Consider the following 16,652-nt stretch of genomic DNA (forward strand, 5'->3'; position numbering starts at 1 on the left):
TAAATTTATAGATTTCCAACATGTATCTTCTTTATCACTTTGTTCTCCTTAAGCGTAAGACATCATCTTTCTTGCCTTTGTAACTAACTCCCTTGTAATTGGTGCCAGATATCAAAATCCAGAAAATGGATGGCTCTTCTCCCCCTATATGCTTGGCTATAAGAATACTCATGCTTTTAATATATGAGGATATACTTCTTTGACTTTTTTTGTTGATTATAAATATATGCGTACAAATATAATATGACTTAGAACAGATGTATGCCCCTGTTTCATTGTCTTAAGACCTAGGATCATTTCCCTTTTTCAACTACAAAAACAGGAGCAAACACAGTAAAATTAATTTAATTCACATTCTTAAGGTGAAAAGCTCCTGTGTGGTGACATCCAGCACTGGGAGGAGTTTCATTTTCTGAGGGCTTATAGGCTCAACTATATCAAGTGTTATGAATCTCAGGTAATACTTGAATTAAATAACATTTAACTCCAAGTCATTCCAAGTAATTTGTTAGTAATAACGGTTTTAAAAGCTGCTCATGTAAATCATTCTGAAAGCTTTTAAATTACTGGATTTATTCATGTCTCTAGATTCTTTTTTAATATTCAAACCAAAATGGATTATAATCTGTTTATCCTCTTTGCCAAGGTGCCTGCAGAACAAGAAAAATAAAGTCAGTCATTTCAGCATGAAACACATAGTGCATGATGCTCCTATCAATGCTATAAATATACTGTAAGTGAATCCATGTTTCAAGAACAGTATGAAGTAATGAAATAGGAAATTGCAATTTTGTCGAGTGTATTACCCAAGAAAACACTTAAACATATTCTGAAGCTTTTACTTTCCAGGAATAGAACTTAACAGCTAAGTTTCAGCAATGCAGAAAACTTTTTAGCCTCAAGGTAAAGAAAAATAAAACATGGAAAGGTTAAGAAAGGTTATGTGGACTGTGTACATGAAATATTGTACTGTATACTTAAGAACTGCATGGACAGGCACCTGAATATTTTCCCCTTATTTCACATTCAAGAACAATAAAGCCAAAGCAACTTTAACATTATCACAAAGCCAAAGAAAATAGACGTGCTTGGGAGTAGGACTACCTATAGACAACTAATTTACAATCTTTTAAAAACCTGGACATCCAGCATGTATACATACCACATAATACCTTAAAAAGTAAAACTCAGCAAAGATTTATTTGTCTGGTTTGGTATGTGCATAAATAGAAAGTTAAATGCATTAAAAATGTATATGAAGCTGTGTTCTTCAGACTTTGCAGGACTCAAGCTTACTTGAATCATTATGCCTCAGTAACCCCAGTTCACCCTTCTCAGTAAGGGGATATCAGGTTAATAGACAAATAATTAACTGTTAGTTTTCATGGTTATTATGCTTCCACCGCACTATGCTTTCCGCATCTCAAAAGTTATTTTAATGTTACTTTCACTTGGAAAGTGATTTAAAAAAGTAGTGAACAAAATAGCCAATTGTGTAATTCTCAACCTTTTACTCCTTCTTAAAAAAAGAAGGAAACAACAAACCACAAAATACTACTTATAAGATGTTTGAGACAAAGCTCAAATAAAACTTGGATCAACATTTTCATTTATTTGCGCATCTAGCAAACTATGGTTCACCATGCATTAAAAGTTCTGCTTGGATTTTCATCACATTTCATTCTGTTAGTACGAAGACTTAGTCACGCTGAATAAATCTAAACAGTCTGTCTATATCACAAAGATTTTCCTCTGTTTGAATGTAGCTTTAAAGAATCAAATAAGCTAACATTATGTTGATTATCACTGATGAGCCAGAGTAAAGCAAAGTAAATTGAGGTCATCATCATGTCAGCTAACCTGACTATCTTGAAATGTGAACAGTAAGATTTGTAACACAGACCACTTAACCCTAAAAAGGTTCATGAGTAGCATACTTTCATTTGGTGGACTGTTTTTTTCTTTTTAAAATAGCTGTCTTTCAAATTCCTTTGCACTTTAAATATTCAGAAGTTTTGTACGAGCCTGGTGTTTCATGATGTGAACTGGTGGTCTACATGCTAAAAATAGTAAATATTTTCCCTTTTTTGAGGGGGAGTTGAAGGTGTGAACTACTTATACTTTTCTCTGAAAGGGTTAGTCAAGATAAATTACTGTAGCTTTTTCTTGTTAACAAGTACAGGCATTACTATGCCAACAAATACAATTAAAGAAAGACATAGATTGATGTAGATTTAGATTTTATAAGTAGAAAGCAAAGGAATCTACCTCAGGTACAACTGCTATAGAACCTCATTACTCACCCTCTAGAAACTTTTGCCACAACAGCTTATGCTCTTAAAGCAGAAACTCATTCCTTCTTAGAGTAACAGAATACCAGTATTAAAATAACCATCATGACTTCTCCTTATTAACGCTTTTTTGGACATAATGTATTTAGAGCTTGGGTTTTCTTTTAATTCTTGGCTCTGTTCTCAGTTAACTCAACTACTAACACATTTGCTATCTGAAAAAAAGTTTTAAGATCAAGCTGTTGCACAGTATTTATAAGAGAAGCAAAATAGCTGTGGGCATTATTCTTAACACCCACATTGTAGGTTTACAAATTAAAATTCCATCTGGAAGTACAGGACCAATTTTCTTACCCCAACAGAAGAACTAATAGACGCACGTCATGACTATGCAAGACATTTTAAAAACACACTTAAGGCATTGCACGCAGCTTTTCATAGCCAATGCAGGCCTAAAAGCAGTATTAACAGACAACCATTTCAAAATGAGACATGTTAAAAACAAACAAAGAAAAAACAAACCCAAGACTCAAAAAACTTTGCTCAAAAGAGAAACTTTATTATTAAAAAGGTAAGAAATGCCAAAGATATTTTATCTCTCCTCTCATTTCTAAGACAGAAGGAGGTATGAGGCTGTGTCTTGGGTATTTCTTACAAATGTAGGGTAAGGGTTCATTTAGGGGATATGTAAGATGTGTAAAGGAAGCTAAATTAAAGTTAAAATATCACTGCATGACATCTACAGATAAGAGTTTGAAAAACACCATTGACTTGCTAAAATGGTGAAATATTGACAGCTGAAATTAAGGGGGCTGTCAGAGAAAATGAACTGCTTAGAGGCCTACCTACAGGAAAAGTGAGGGTTTCCTTTCCACCGCCGCTTTGGCACAGAGTCCCAAAGCAGCATAGGCCTTCAGGTCAGTGTGGCACCTTGGGAGCATGAGGTGGCTGCCATCACGTCTGCTTGTGCAACCAGGGTCTCGACCTGTAACCGATGATCTTGATGACAAAGAGTGAATTACCTGCACGGAAAAATAAATATGGAACGGCCAATAAGGAAAGTTGCTTTCTTCCCCCACAACTAACCAGTCAAAACCAGTTGGTGCTGTATGTCGGAAGCATTTCCTTCTTCTGAGGAACAATGATTTGTTTCTTGAACTTCAGCCACTTCAGAAAACAAACCAAGTAACTAGCCTCACACTCAACAGCTCTCAAGATAAACCCACTACTACTTCACTCCTTCCTCACAAACAGTTACATACAGATTTGAAGACTTCCATTTACAGCTCGTATTAAGGTCCAGCAGTAATTGTACCCTTGTGAATCTCTATGTTGGCACACAAAATTTTGAGGGAAAACCGTCTAAAACATCAAAACGAGAGCAACCCTCCAGCTTCTCCAGCAAGCAGCACCGAATGGGATTTAAAACCCAAAAAGTCCCACACACGAAGAGGCCTAGCAGAGAAACGGACTTTCTCTCTCTAAAAGAACCAGTAATAGCAAAGCGGCCGCCCTTTCTCCGCCCGTCCCGTCTCGGCGGCACCGCTGCCGCCGGGCTCCGGCTGCCGCGGCGGACCGCGCTTGCGCCACCGCCACCAGCCCCACCGCACGGGTCTCGGCTGCCGTGGCCTCGCCATGTCTGCTTCCTCCTTCTCCTCCTCCTCCGCCGCGCTGCAGCCGGTCACCCACCTCATCTTTGACATGGACGGTCTGCTGCTGGGTGTGTAGCCTTCGCCCCCTCTCCCCCACAGCCGCCCGGCCCCTCTCCGCTGCTGGCGCTGCAAGAGGCCGGAGGTGGCGGCGGGCAGCCCCCACGGGAAGCCCCCGACGCGCCGCCCCCCGACCCCGGCGCCTCCCGGCCGGGGGAGCGAGGCCGAGCCGCCGGCCTGTCACCGGCGGCCTCTCGCTGCCGGCCTCCACAACCAGGCACCCGGCTAGCGCGCCCTGGGCGACGTTACTTAAGTCCGACTAAAGGGATTAAAGCAACAGGAAACGATTTTTTTTTTTTTTCTTTCTCCTCCTCCCCGCCACCCCCTGCCTTTTGTGGGCATTTTTCGGCTGAGTTAAAAGATTTGGGCTTGATGTTAGGAAGGGCGCTCTCAAGATGGCTGCTGGGAGAGAGGTGAGGTCAATTGGGGTCACGCCTGAGGATGTGCACAGCAGGCTTCCTGCTTGGGGAGGAGGGGACGGGGCGCTGAGGGTGTGCATGGCTGTGGGGTTGGCCTTGTGGGGTCGACTGTCAGCAGCAATCCCACACTTCTGAGGGGCTGCTTTTGCTGTGCAAGGCACGTGGGAGCATCTTTCAGGTGTGAAATACTTAAAGCAGTTGCTGGCTGCAGCATAAACCAAGAAACCATTCACACAATCATCTCCCAATATTTTTTTTTTTGTATTAGTAGGCACTTTTTTATCCTTACAGTGATAGCCTGAAATCTGTCAGCCTTGTGCTGCAGTTAGATTGGATCTTGGGGTTTGGGTAGACACTGTGGCTAGAGGAACCTTTAGGTTTGCTCTTAACTATTTGCTGAATCAGGGCCTCATGCTGCATCCTTCCTGTAGAGTAATGCTATATTTTTGTATGTGACTCGGTTTTTGAAACAGTCCATTATATATCACGGCACAGGAAGCAGCTTTAGATGTCGGGGAATTCTAAAAAGTGTTAACTTGATGTATGTGCCTTCCTTCAGCAAAACTCAAATTGTTGCAGTCTCTAAAAAGACTGCTGTGAAGTCTAATGAGTTCTGTTTCCAAGAAATGTCCGTTTTTTTCCTTCCTACACTTCCTACAGGATTATTCTGTTTTCAGTAAATGTCGTCTTTGCCTTCCTTCACATCTACAACAGAGTGAGGGCCATTAGGATATCATTGTTTAAACCAGAAATGGGTTTGCTCCCATTACCAGGAATAGTTACAAGCATTTAGAGCCTTTGGTTTCTTTCAGTTTGCTTCATCAGCAGTCTCAATACACTGTGCAAAACAGTGATTAAGATGAGTTGTTTCAGTTTCATTTGCAGTATAACTACTGGGATCTCTAATAGCCTGGGGGCGTGTTGTTTTATCCAGAACCAATTATTTTAATTTAATTCTTACTTAGGAGCTTCAGGAAAGCTTTTTTTTAGTCACTGCTGTTTTCTAGTGTAATTTGAAAATCACCTTCATGCAGTACTCACCTGAGAAGGACAGTCTAGGTAAGCATTATGAATATTTAGGCCTTGAGGATATGGATACATAAATTTTCTGTATCAGTTTTAAGTGAATTTATTATATATGGGTACTCACAGGATAGGTGCATTAGCTTTGGGTGCTATTCTAGGAACTAAAGACATTCTTCTCGGATACTACCCTGTCTGTAATTAGAAATTACATTTCTGTAATATTTCAAACGGGGAAAAAGAAAGTTCTTGAATCATGTTTGGTTCTGCAAACTCCTGGGGTTCGTGCAGTCAAGAAGCATTAAAAATGCTCTAGATTATGAATTGTACCTCTTGCTGGGAAAGTAATTATAAAAGTTCCATAGTTCTCAGCCCTAAGTTTGCCAAGATTGAGACACTCAAGGTATAAATGTACTCCTTGCCATTACTAAATCTGTCTGTTTTAAAGTACAATTCCAGATAAATACTTGTCACTTTCTGGTTGAAGAGTATATGCGTGATGTTAAAATTTATTTTAATCGATATAAATGGGGCATCCTTTGAACTGATAAAGTATTTTTTGTTTTGTGTTTCTGTTCCCCTGGTTATTCTTATACTACAATACAGATGCAATCTCTTCCATTTTAAAAGCTGCATAGAAAGAATGTGTTGTATTTCAGTAATCTTTCAGCTATGAAGAAAGCCATAATTGTGTGTAAAATTAAACTGAAAATACTCTGAAGTGTCTTCCAGAGATATAAAAGGTACACCACCTTGATGATTTTCATAACATAAACCTCCTTTGAGAGGACTTGTATGTTTCAGCCTATAAGTACTCTTTTCAGTAGGCTTTCTTGTGTAACTTTCTTGCATAAAGAGCAAACCAAAATTTTCAGCAATGGATGCCTAAAACTACATTTTTGTAACTTTTTAATGTACTTTCATAACAGGTTGCCTTTTTCAGAATCTGAAGCTTTAGGTATTGCAGTTATTTTTGCTCTGAACTAGTGTGTGAAAATGTGTCTGGTTTGGAAGTTTTCACTTAAACCTTTTCAGTTCTGTAAAACAAATATTAATTGATCTATGTATGATGAAAAATTGAACATTAAATTGATGTAATGCAATGTTCCGTGAACTTACTTTCTATAGCTGACAGACTTGCTTCTGGTTAAAAGTATAACAGAAGAAGAAATGCAAGATGTCCATAAATATTTCATAACTGTGAGCGTAAAATCTTTAAATGAGGTCTGAGACACTAAGTTCTTGACGTTGGAAACAGTCCCAGTGTTACACTGTAGAGCCTGCATCCATGTACTTTATGTGGCTAAAGCGAGGTCTACTGTCGCTGAATCTGATCTTTTAAGATTCTGAATCTTTTAAGATTCATCTCTTTAAGGTAATTGACTCTGATTAAGTTGTCCTTGAGTCCCACCTTGCTACATCAACTTACCTTCAACGGGGCGGTTGTTGCCTGTGGACTGCCAGTGGAAGTACTGCATCCTGTCATTTTGGAGTCCTTCTGTGTAATTATTTCAAGTATTATCTAACATCCTATCTTTCAGCACTTACAACCAATGTGGTCCCTTCTTCAGCAGTTTTCTCTTTTTGGATTACTTTCTCTGAGCTGCTGGATGAATTTTTATTCTTTTTTTTTTCATCGTTCCAGTTGCTGTTGCCGGGAAATTCAAACATTGGAAAATAACCCTGTCATTTAGTAAATAAAATATGTGAACAGCACCTGTAGACATCTTGTTACTGAGTAGGTAAAATTAATCCAAGGACTTTTTTTTTTGTAGGAATCTCCAGCAGCGCGTGAGCTGTAATAGAATAATAGTCTGTCTTAGTACTAGTATAGTACAGTTACATCCTGCTGTATTATACATATGCACGAAGATTGACTTACGTAGTTTAAAAGTGGTGCTCACTTCACTGTATAGTATAACCCCAGAGGAAGAGAAATAACAAAATTTTAATTTTTGGTGCACTGCTGTACCTTTATGTTTTTATTTTTTTAACTAACACTTTTGTAGTGTAAAATTGCTACTTGCTTTCCTACAGCAAAGGATTTTGAATCCTAACAATAAATGCTCAGAACTTGCATAGTAGGTTTTGTCTTGCAGTGCTTTAGTCTTTTCCTACAGAAGACTACTGCTCTAACTGCTAGTATGTACTATAATTAAAACCATTAAACCTCCTTGTGCGTGTGCTTATCTGACACATACTGAACAGAGTTAGCTGGCTAAAATAAAAAAGAATAATAATAAAAAAAAAACAGAAGTTAGAGATCTTTGATACCTAATTAAATACTTGTGATATAGTTGTACTGTTGTTGTGGTTTAGCCCGGCTGGCAGCCAAACACCACACAGCCGTTCGCTCACCCTTCCCCCTCCCTCTCTGGGATGGGGGAGAGAAACGGGAAAGTGAAGTCTGTGAGTTGAGATAAAGACAGTTTATTAAAACAGGGAAAATAATAACAATAATAATAATAATAATAGTATTAATAGTAATAATGTGTACGAAATAAGTGATGCACAATGCAATTGCTCACCACCCGTTGACCGATGCCCAGCCTATCCCCGAGCAGCCGGCCCCCCCCCTCCACCCCGGCTAGCCACCCCTATATATTGTTCAGCATGATGTCAGATGGTATGGAATACCCCTTTGGCCAGTTTGGGTCAGCTGTCCTGGGTCTGTCCCCTCCCAGCTCCTGCTGCACCCCTAGCCTGCTTGCTGGCAGGACAGAGCGAGAAGCTGAAAAGTCCTTGGCTTAGTGTAAGCACTGCTCTGCAACAATTAAAACATCAGCATGTTATCAGCGCTCTTCTCATTCTAATCCAAAACATAGCACCCTGCCAGCTACTAGGAGGAAAATTAACTCTGTCCTAACTGAAACCAGGACAACTGTTTACTATCCAATCCTGTAATTTTAGCATATTCTAAAAGCATACAAAACCAATGCTGAAGATAGAGAAGAAAAATCGATTGGTTTTGTACAAAATATACAACTAGGGTAATGCCCTCTAGGATCTATATTCCTTAATGCATATATTGTCTTTTGAGCTGTGACAAGTGTTCTTGTTATATAATTATAGACAACAGCTTTTCTGTGCCAAGTGTCATCATTCAGTGTCTCAAAATGATAATGTTACATTTGGTATTTCTCAAAACCGAGTGCCTGGTTTGTTAAAGGGTTCTACCAAATTTTTCCACCCCCACATTTCATCCTGTTAGTTTTTCAGCTGACTGGTACAATTATCTGACCTCAGTAGCTGAAAATGATTTTTTATGTTTTTTTTCTCTTAGTAAAATTATATTATATTTTATTGTATTATATTATATTGATGTTCAAATATAAAGGAAAAAGAAAATGACAAGAAAAGTAACAAACATGGTATCTCATTTATTTGGTGACAATAGAAGTACATTTTTGGAATTGTTATTGGAACTGTTTTAATCACTGGCCAACAACTTTGAATATTTGATAAATATTTTTCTTGAGTTTAAATATAAAATTGACTTAATTCTAAACAAACAAACAAACAACAACAACAAAAACCACAAGCTGTTTTAATGTATGATGTACACTGGCAGAATTGTAGCAGCTTCCAAAAGACATGTTTACAAGGATCGCGTCTCATACATCGTAGAGATGATTCTGTTCTCTTGCCTCTGAAGCTACTGCCCTCTCTTCCTCCCTACATATGGAAACATACAAACACGCCCTGACAATATACTCCAAAACGCTGTTGTGGACAGCCGACACCAAATATGCTTTGTGAGCACAGGCATGTAGGGCACTAATGATCAGGTGAGGAAATAGTCCCTTCATTAGGTTGTGTGCCTAATTTAAGTTAAACAAATGTTTCTGTGCCTTGAGGAATTGGGTTCTGTGTGGAGTTTAAAAACCAATAAATTAGAAAACGATGTAGCATTATTTCCTATTTCATAGTTTGAAGTAAAATTTTGTTAGCAGAAGGTCAATAATGGATGCTTGTTTTCATAAAACCTTTGTGAAACAGGAAGCACTGCTTGTAGATACCTATACAGCTAGACATGAGGGGTCCGTGTCAGGGACCTTTATATCTCCATGCTGTCAAGCTGGTGAGAACCTGACTTGCCCCTCGGCCAAACCCTCTAAGTGCATCTCAGACATTTTGTCTTGGGTTCTGCCAAGTGAAGGCTTGCCCACAGTGGCACTGTGGGACTGAAAGGTTCCTAGATTTCCATTCAAGATCTAGCCGAATTCTTTGCATTGAGACAGAATTGTATATGCTTAAAACGTCTGTCCAGAGTAGCCATTTGCCTAAAATTTTCTCAGATTTTCAATGTGTCATTTTCTGGAATCAAAAAACATCCTGAGTTGGAAGGGACCCATGAGGATCATCAGGTCCAACTCCTGGCTTTAGAGGGCCACCCAAAAATAAGACCGTCTGTCTGAGAGCGTTGTCCAAATGCTCCTTGAACTTCGGCAGGCTCAGTGCTGTGACCACTGCCCCAGGGAGACTGTCCCAGTGCCTGACTGTCCTCTGGGTGAAGAACCTTTTCCTAACACCCAGCCTGACCCTCCCCTGTCCCAGCTCCATGCTGTTCCCTCGGGTCCTGTCGCTGTCCCCAGAGAGCAGAGCTCAGCGCCTGCCCCTCCGCTCCCCTCGTGAGGAAGCTGCAGGCCGCCATGAGGCCTCCCCTCAGCCTGCTCTGCTCTGGGCTGAACAAACCAAGGGGCGTCAGCTGTTCCTCGTATGTCTTGCCCTCCAGACCCTTCACCATCTTTTTTTTGCCCTCCTTTAGATGCTAATAGTTTTATGTCCTTTTTATACTGTAGTGCCCCAAACTGCACACAGTAGTCCAGTTGAGGCCGCACTAGCACAGAGCAGAGCAGGACTTCCCGCTACTGCCTACCCATGCCATGGCTGATGCAACCCAGAGTACTGGCCCTCCTGGCTGCCAGGGTACACTGCTGGCTCATGTTCAACTTGCTGTCGACCAAAACCCACAGATCCCTTTCTGCAGGGCTGCTCGACAGCCTCTTGTCTGTGGCTATACAGATAGCCAGGGTTGCCCCATCCCAAGTGCAGAATCCAGCACATGCTCTTGTTGAGCTTTATATTGCTGGTGATTGCCCAGTCCTCTAATTTGTCATGATTTCTCTGCAAGACATTTCTACCCTTGATGCAGTCAACAGCTCCTTCCAATTTGGTGTTGTCTGCAAACTTATCCAGTATACCTCCAAATCTTGCATCCAAGACATTTATGAAAACATTAAAGAGAACTGGCCTTAAAATGGGGCCCTGCAGAACCCCATTAGTAAGTGGCCACCAGCCTGATGTAACCCTGTTTACCATATCCCTTTGAGCCCTACCTGTCAGCCTATTGTTCCCCTGTCCTAGCATGCATTTATCTAGCTGTGTGCTGGACATTTTGTCCAGAAGGGTACTGTGAGAAACAGTACCAAAAGCTTTGCTGTAATCTAAAAAGAGTACATCAACTGGCTTCCCTTGGTCAGTTAGGTAGATAACCTTGTCATAAAAGGAAATTATTTTTTTAAGCAGGACTTTCCCCTCATGAACCCTTGTTGGCTATGGCCAATGACTGTGTTGTTTCTCAAGTGTTTTATAGTAACTCCCAGAATAATCTTTCCCATAATTTTACCAGGCACTGAAGTGGGACTGACAGGCCTGTAATTACCAGGGTCGTCTTTCTTGTTGTTCTTGAAAAATTGGGCAATGTTTGTGAGTTTCCAGTTCCAACTTAGTTTTGCAAGATACATTCAGCATAACTGAAAGTCATGATGTACCATACAGGCACAGCTGTTCTGCTTGTTGTGACCATTTGTAGAAGGGTAAGGAGTAGTTCAGGCAACAAGAATCAGAAGTTTTCTGCTTTTGCAGCTGCTGTCTCATTAGTGTGGAGAAGATGACTAGATTCTCATGTGCCACTTCTTAACAATTCATGCGCTGCTAGTCATACAGGGAATCTCTCATCTGTAGGAAATAGACTTGCAGTTAAATTCATTGTAATGTTGTGAGATCCACAAGAGTTTTGGCATGTTTTCTGTCTCTCCAGTGTTATCTGCCCATTGTCACAAGGTCAGAAGTCAGAAATTTACTCTTACTTTCACTTCATTGCACAAGTTGCCTAGGAGATTGCTGTTACAGGAAAACTGGTAAGAGTTCCATGCTGGAGTTTGCTTATGTGCATGCTGTCTTTTATTTTACAGTGTGAATGGGAGGTTAAAACAGCTTTCTATTTCTTCTGCATCAGAACAAATAGCACCAATTCAACTAAACATCAGCCCTCTCTAGATTGTCCTCTATTATGGCTTAAGTGCAGGAATTAATCTTCTTGGGCTATAAACTGGCAATCTTGTAAGCCTATTTTCTGCTTCTAGGTGGTGGAAACTTACTTTCTTGCCATTCTCCATTTCCATCTGAGTTTGGGAACAAAGAAGGAAACAAAAATACTGTCTTCCCTTTATATTCTGTTTGTCATCTTGTTGCAAAAACAATGTGATTAAGGATATTGTTAGATTAAGATATTTCTTATATGGTTCCTGAGCAAATTATGGAGATGCATAGAACAGCTCCTCATTGAGAATTAGCTAACCATAAATAGAGCAAATAAGATTCGTCATGTGCTTGAAAGCTAACATTTTCATTTAATGATGAGGAGAATTTTGGCAAAGGCATAACAAATGTACTATCGTAGTGTCTAACTTTTATTATTCCCATGATTGATTTGAAAATTGTCCATCCCCATGTCTGTCTGTTGATTGTGGTAAGACTAATCCAGAATCGGAACTCAGTCCAGAATCTGTTGAATAGCTTGTTTTTTTCTTCTTTTTTTTTTTTTTTTTTTTCATTTCTGTACTGGTTACTGCATTTCAACATGTGTTGAGCAGCATTAGCAATGATCTTTTTTTTTTTTCCTCCCTGGGGAATTAAGCAGAACGCTCTCAAGCTGAAAGATTCATGATTTGATTTTAATTTTGCACATAAATTACACACAAATTCAGTACTGTTCTGATGCTTATTTATGTATTAGTTGCAGCAGACCCGAAGCATTTGGTTTTAAAAGGAAAAAAAATACATGTTAAATACATAAATCCCAAGGGATTTCGAATTTCCAATGTTAATAATGTGACACATCCAGTTGTCACAGAGGGCCTTTAGCAAGTGGAGAGGTATGTTGTGAAGCTGCTGAGAGTCTAAAGGTTCTGTTTAGTGATTTTAAAGATGCACACAGCAGTTTGACCATTTACAAAAAGTAGTCTCCTCCTGTGCCTTAATGCAGATTTTGGAATGTGCTTGTAGGTGATAAGGTTTTATATTGTTGGCTACATAAGCTGTTTTGTATATAAAGTTCCAATTATTTTGCTTTGAATGTAAATAATAAGGTGCTATAAAGGGAACATAATTTCACTTGAAGAAAAGGTGCATAGAATTTTCCCTTTCAATAACACTATTTCCAGCTGCCATATTCCAGTTTTCTTTTTACTTGAGGAGAAAAGACATTAACAGCCCTAGATTTGTTGTTCTGTGTACTGGCAGCAGCTACATGAGATGCCATCGTGGGCCCAGCTCTGCAGCTCTTGTTCCAACTAGTTGCGGTTCATCGGCATAGCCTTGATTAAGTTGGCTTGGAATTCGTAGGGACACCTTAATTTATCTCTGCAGAACAATGAACCAGCCAAATTCTGCTCTTGAGTTATAATGATATATTCCTCCAAGAGGCTGTCTTATTCTTGACTATTTGATAAAGGTTTTTGTTGTTGTTGTTGTTTGGGGGGAGTGTTTGTTATTATTTTAAACAATTTGTTATCTTTTGTTTAAATTGGCAACAGACTTACAATGGTAATGTTCATTCTCACAAGATGATCATTGCTCTTTTAGAGATGAGGAAACTATGTTAACTAAAAACACAAAAGCAGTTATGCTAAATATCATCTTGCAGACTTGGTATCTATTGCTTTAATTATGGACAACTAATTTTCATCTGGACAGTATAGAGCCTGCTAGTACTTGTTGCTGATTTAGTTCTGTGTTTCTGTACCTCTCTGTATTGATCATAATTTCTTTCACAACACTACTGAGCAGCACTGAACCAAGAACATTTTTGTATCTTATAATGATTCTGGCAGAGATTCCTGACCTTGATTTTTCCTTTCCTTCCCCCATATTGATGATGATGTTAATAATAAAAACAATAATAAAACCAGTGTTCCTACCCAGAGTTCATTGAGGTACTACTACTAACCTTTATCAAGATATTTTTCAGCACGGAGGTGGGAAATAACCGTCCTTTTTTATTTATGTCATTTTTTACTTCCTTTTCTTCAGTAACCAGTAAGGAATGTTTGTCTCTTATTTTTCTTACTCATTCTCTTTCGAGGCGTATTAAGTTTTTTTTTTAAAGTCATCAAATAACTTGTAGCAGACGTCTCTTGAAAGCTTTCCTTTGGGCACCAGTTATGTATCATCACTGCATATATTACTTTTTTCCTCTGCTGCTAGTTTTCCCTCTGCTGTGCTTATTGAGTGGTTCTTCTTGTGAGGATAACACAAGACAACTGAAAAGAAAGCCCACTTTATTATTTGTCAGCCAAGTCTTTCTGTGTAACGTCTGTAGGAATTTACTCACGACCTTTATCACTGTGTCGTATGTACAGTGTTACACAGTACCTCCTTCTCCCAGCTCATTAATACTCGCTCTCTGACCTGGTTTAATAGTTCCAGCAGCCCCTGTGTAACCTTTGCTCTCTGAGGATATGTGCTCGCCCTTTGCTTGCAGGTGCTGAACTGACTGGGTTTGCTGCCAAGCAGCTCTTGTTCGCTCCTGGGCATTGATCATCTGCTCTGCATAAATACCAGTTTGCTCATGTTCTCTTTCACAGCATGGCCATGCAGTGCGATTGCATGCTCGTGTCAGGGCATCTTTTTGGACACTGTCTTTGAAGCTGTGTTCTGTTTTATCTGCTGTAATGTAAACTGCCACATATTTGAACTGTAGACCCTTATATGATTACTGAGCAGTTGTCAGAGGAAGTGTCTTTCTTAGACTGGGATGTGTTATGAATTTGACACTGGTAATGTTCATTCATGAACATCTCTAAGGAAAAAGAAAATACATTGCAGTAATACTGGGAGAAGAATGGAATAAAAAATAACGTGCATTTAATTAAAAAAAAAGGGATTATAGTGTACCAGTAAGGTGGGAGAAAGTAATGGATTTAAGGTAAACCACAAATAAACTGAGATGCAATTTCATTTTAATAAATTGTTGTATGGTCAAGACTTTTTAAATGGATGAATGTTATTGTAATTTACATAGAGAAAGCTCCCTTGACTTTCCTGTCTCTTCAGGGTGGGAGAGTAAGCTCATGAATGACTGTAGGTTTACCTAACTTCTGATACAAGGCCATTGCTGCAAGAAATTACACCACGTGAAATAATGTATCTTTTTATGCTAGGACTTAATCCTCTCTGTGGCATTACATTGGACTAACAAAAAGTCCTTTGCTTTTTGGCTCAGGGAAGGTGGAGCTGCAAAGAGTGTACTGCAGTGCAATAAATTTCTAGTCTTTAAAAATTAAAAACAATATTTCCTGGGAAACATAGCTCAGGAAAATGAAAATATTTAGGCCACTAAGGTATTGTAACATATCTAATTGCTACTCCACTGTGTGATAACTTGCATTGTTATTACAGTTGTAGATCATATTTTTGTGGTATTTATCTTCCTCCCGTTTTTAATTTAAGCTTCTTTATTTTCCACGGATGAAGACATCTAAGAATAAAGAGCAAGAAGTAGAGTAGCACTGTTATTCTAGCATGTCTCTGTTTGTGTGTTCTAGAACTCTCACATTTTTATGTGGCAGTTGGTTGCAAATTGTACACTGTTGTAAAATCTAGTTTGTTCAAATATTTGATTCACCATTGACTGTGCATAATTTATTGTTTATGCTGACTTCGCCTTTTTCAAAAAGGAACTGAACTTTTCCCTGCCCATCTTTTGGAACTTGATACAGAGCAGGTAATTAGCCTGCTCACTGGGAAATGCTGTCGAAGACCAAGGGAAAAAATGAAGCTTTAAGTTCTAGAGGGGTAGGTTAAAACTCTGAATTGCCCTGATGGGAGAGCTTACTGGAATCTGCTGTAGCACCATGACTGCTGTGCAGGCCTTTTTTTCCTGGAAAGCAGGGTGGTGGAGAGAGGAGGTAGTCTACACATATGCTGGGGCAAGACTTGGCATGTGTCCTGAGTGCTTCTTGGTCTCAGGGTTCAGAAGTAGCCTGTGAGTTCCAAAATCGGACCTACAGGTGTAACTGTAGGTATTAATGGCAGTGTTAACAACACAGAAGAGTTCATCCCTATAAATTCAGAATATTTCAAATAGTGTGCTTCTAGTTTTGAAATTTGCAGTGCTCTACAAAAATCTACAGTGCCTAGGTAAAGCTCTAGAGATACAGGGAATGTCTTTTCGTGCATGTGTTGTATGTATGCAAAGGAGAGGGTATCTTCCACTTACAGTAACTGTTAAGATAATGAGTCGCTTTCCAGTAACTCTGAAATTGCAAAGAAAAATGCCTTAAAAATATGTCAAAATTTATATGAAGAAGTCTCTTTCCATAAGTATGAGTTAACAATAAAACTGGGCTGTATGATGCTATAAATTAACTACTCCTTGGTTTTCCCTAGGCATAGTTCTTGGCTTTAAGAGTTCACATTTCAGAATCTGTGCACCTGGTGCCTGTCGGCATTATTCTAGTTAAAGCTGCCCTCTACACAAATGTTTCTACATCCCCACACACCCCCAGCAATTGTGAAAGATGATTAAACTGTGTTAGCATGTTTTTTTTTTTGACTCTCTTCCCTTCTCATCACCCCAAGTAATTGAGAAAAGTCTATATGTTCTTATCACTTTCTGCTAACAGGGAAAAAGGAAATTCATATTCTAAGTTTTACAGCAAAACCATGGAATTTATTCCTCTGTTTATCCATGCCCATTTCTAATACTGTAGTTATAACATGGAATAGATTCACATTTTCTTCCTTCATGCAGCTTTCATGGGACTAAAACAAATGTTGCTTTTTGACCCAGACATTTCTGTATTTATATGTTGAGAAAAGGAAAGCAGAATGTTTTTTTCCTCCGTGTCCTCTTCAGTAGAGATTTAGCTTACCTTTCACATGCACTTCTTGTAGTATCTTGCATACTGAAATTGTGAGCTTCA

At 39.2% G+C, this 16,652-nt stretch overlaps 1 protein-coding gene and 2 long non-coding RNA genes across 4 annotated transcripts in view; 2 read left to right on the forward strand and 1 right to left on the reverse strand.

Annotated features, from left to right (window-relative positions):
* Positions 1 to 16,652, forward strand: part of LOC121058537 — a 256,855-nt gene that overhangs the window by 100,859 nt on the left and 139,344 nt on the right. The window lies entirely within an intron of this gene.
* Positions 334 to 4,357, reverse strand: LOC121058536. The gene is made up of 4 exons (XR_005814227.1): positions 3,981 to 4,357; positions 3,137 to 3,313; positions 2,304 to 2,356; positions 334 to 650 (listed from the first exon to the last, which is right to left on the reverse strand). It is a non-coding gene; the product is annotated as an uncharacterized LOC121058536 (long non-coding RNA).
* The window catches only part of LOC121058530 (pseudouridine 5'-phosphatase), an 84,341-nt gene continuing 71,510 nt past the window's right edge, over positions 3,822 to 16,652 (forward strand). The window contains exon 1 of one of the 2 annotated variants that reach the window (XM_040534174.1): positions 3,822 to 4,011. In XM_040534174.1, coding sequence (XP_040390108.1) covers positions 3,927 to 4,011 — 85 coding nt within the window. In that variant the 5' untranslated portion in view covers positions 3,822 to 3,926. Of the gene's footprint in view, positions 4,012 to 5,432; positions 5,479 to 16,652 lie in introns of those variants that run through there. The other variant, XM_040534183.1, reaches the window with a different exon arrangement.

This window comes from Cygnus olor, chromosome 1, assembly GCF_009769625.2.
Source record: "Cygnus olor isolate bCygOlo1 chromosome 1, bCygOlo1.pri.v2, whole genome shotgun sequence".
Classification (NCBI taxonomy): Eukaryota; Metazoa; Chordata; class Aves; order Anseriformes; family Anatidae; genus Cygnus; species Cygnus olor.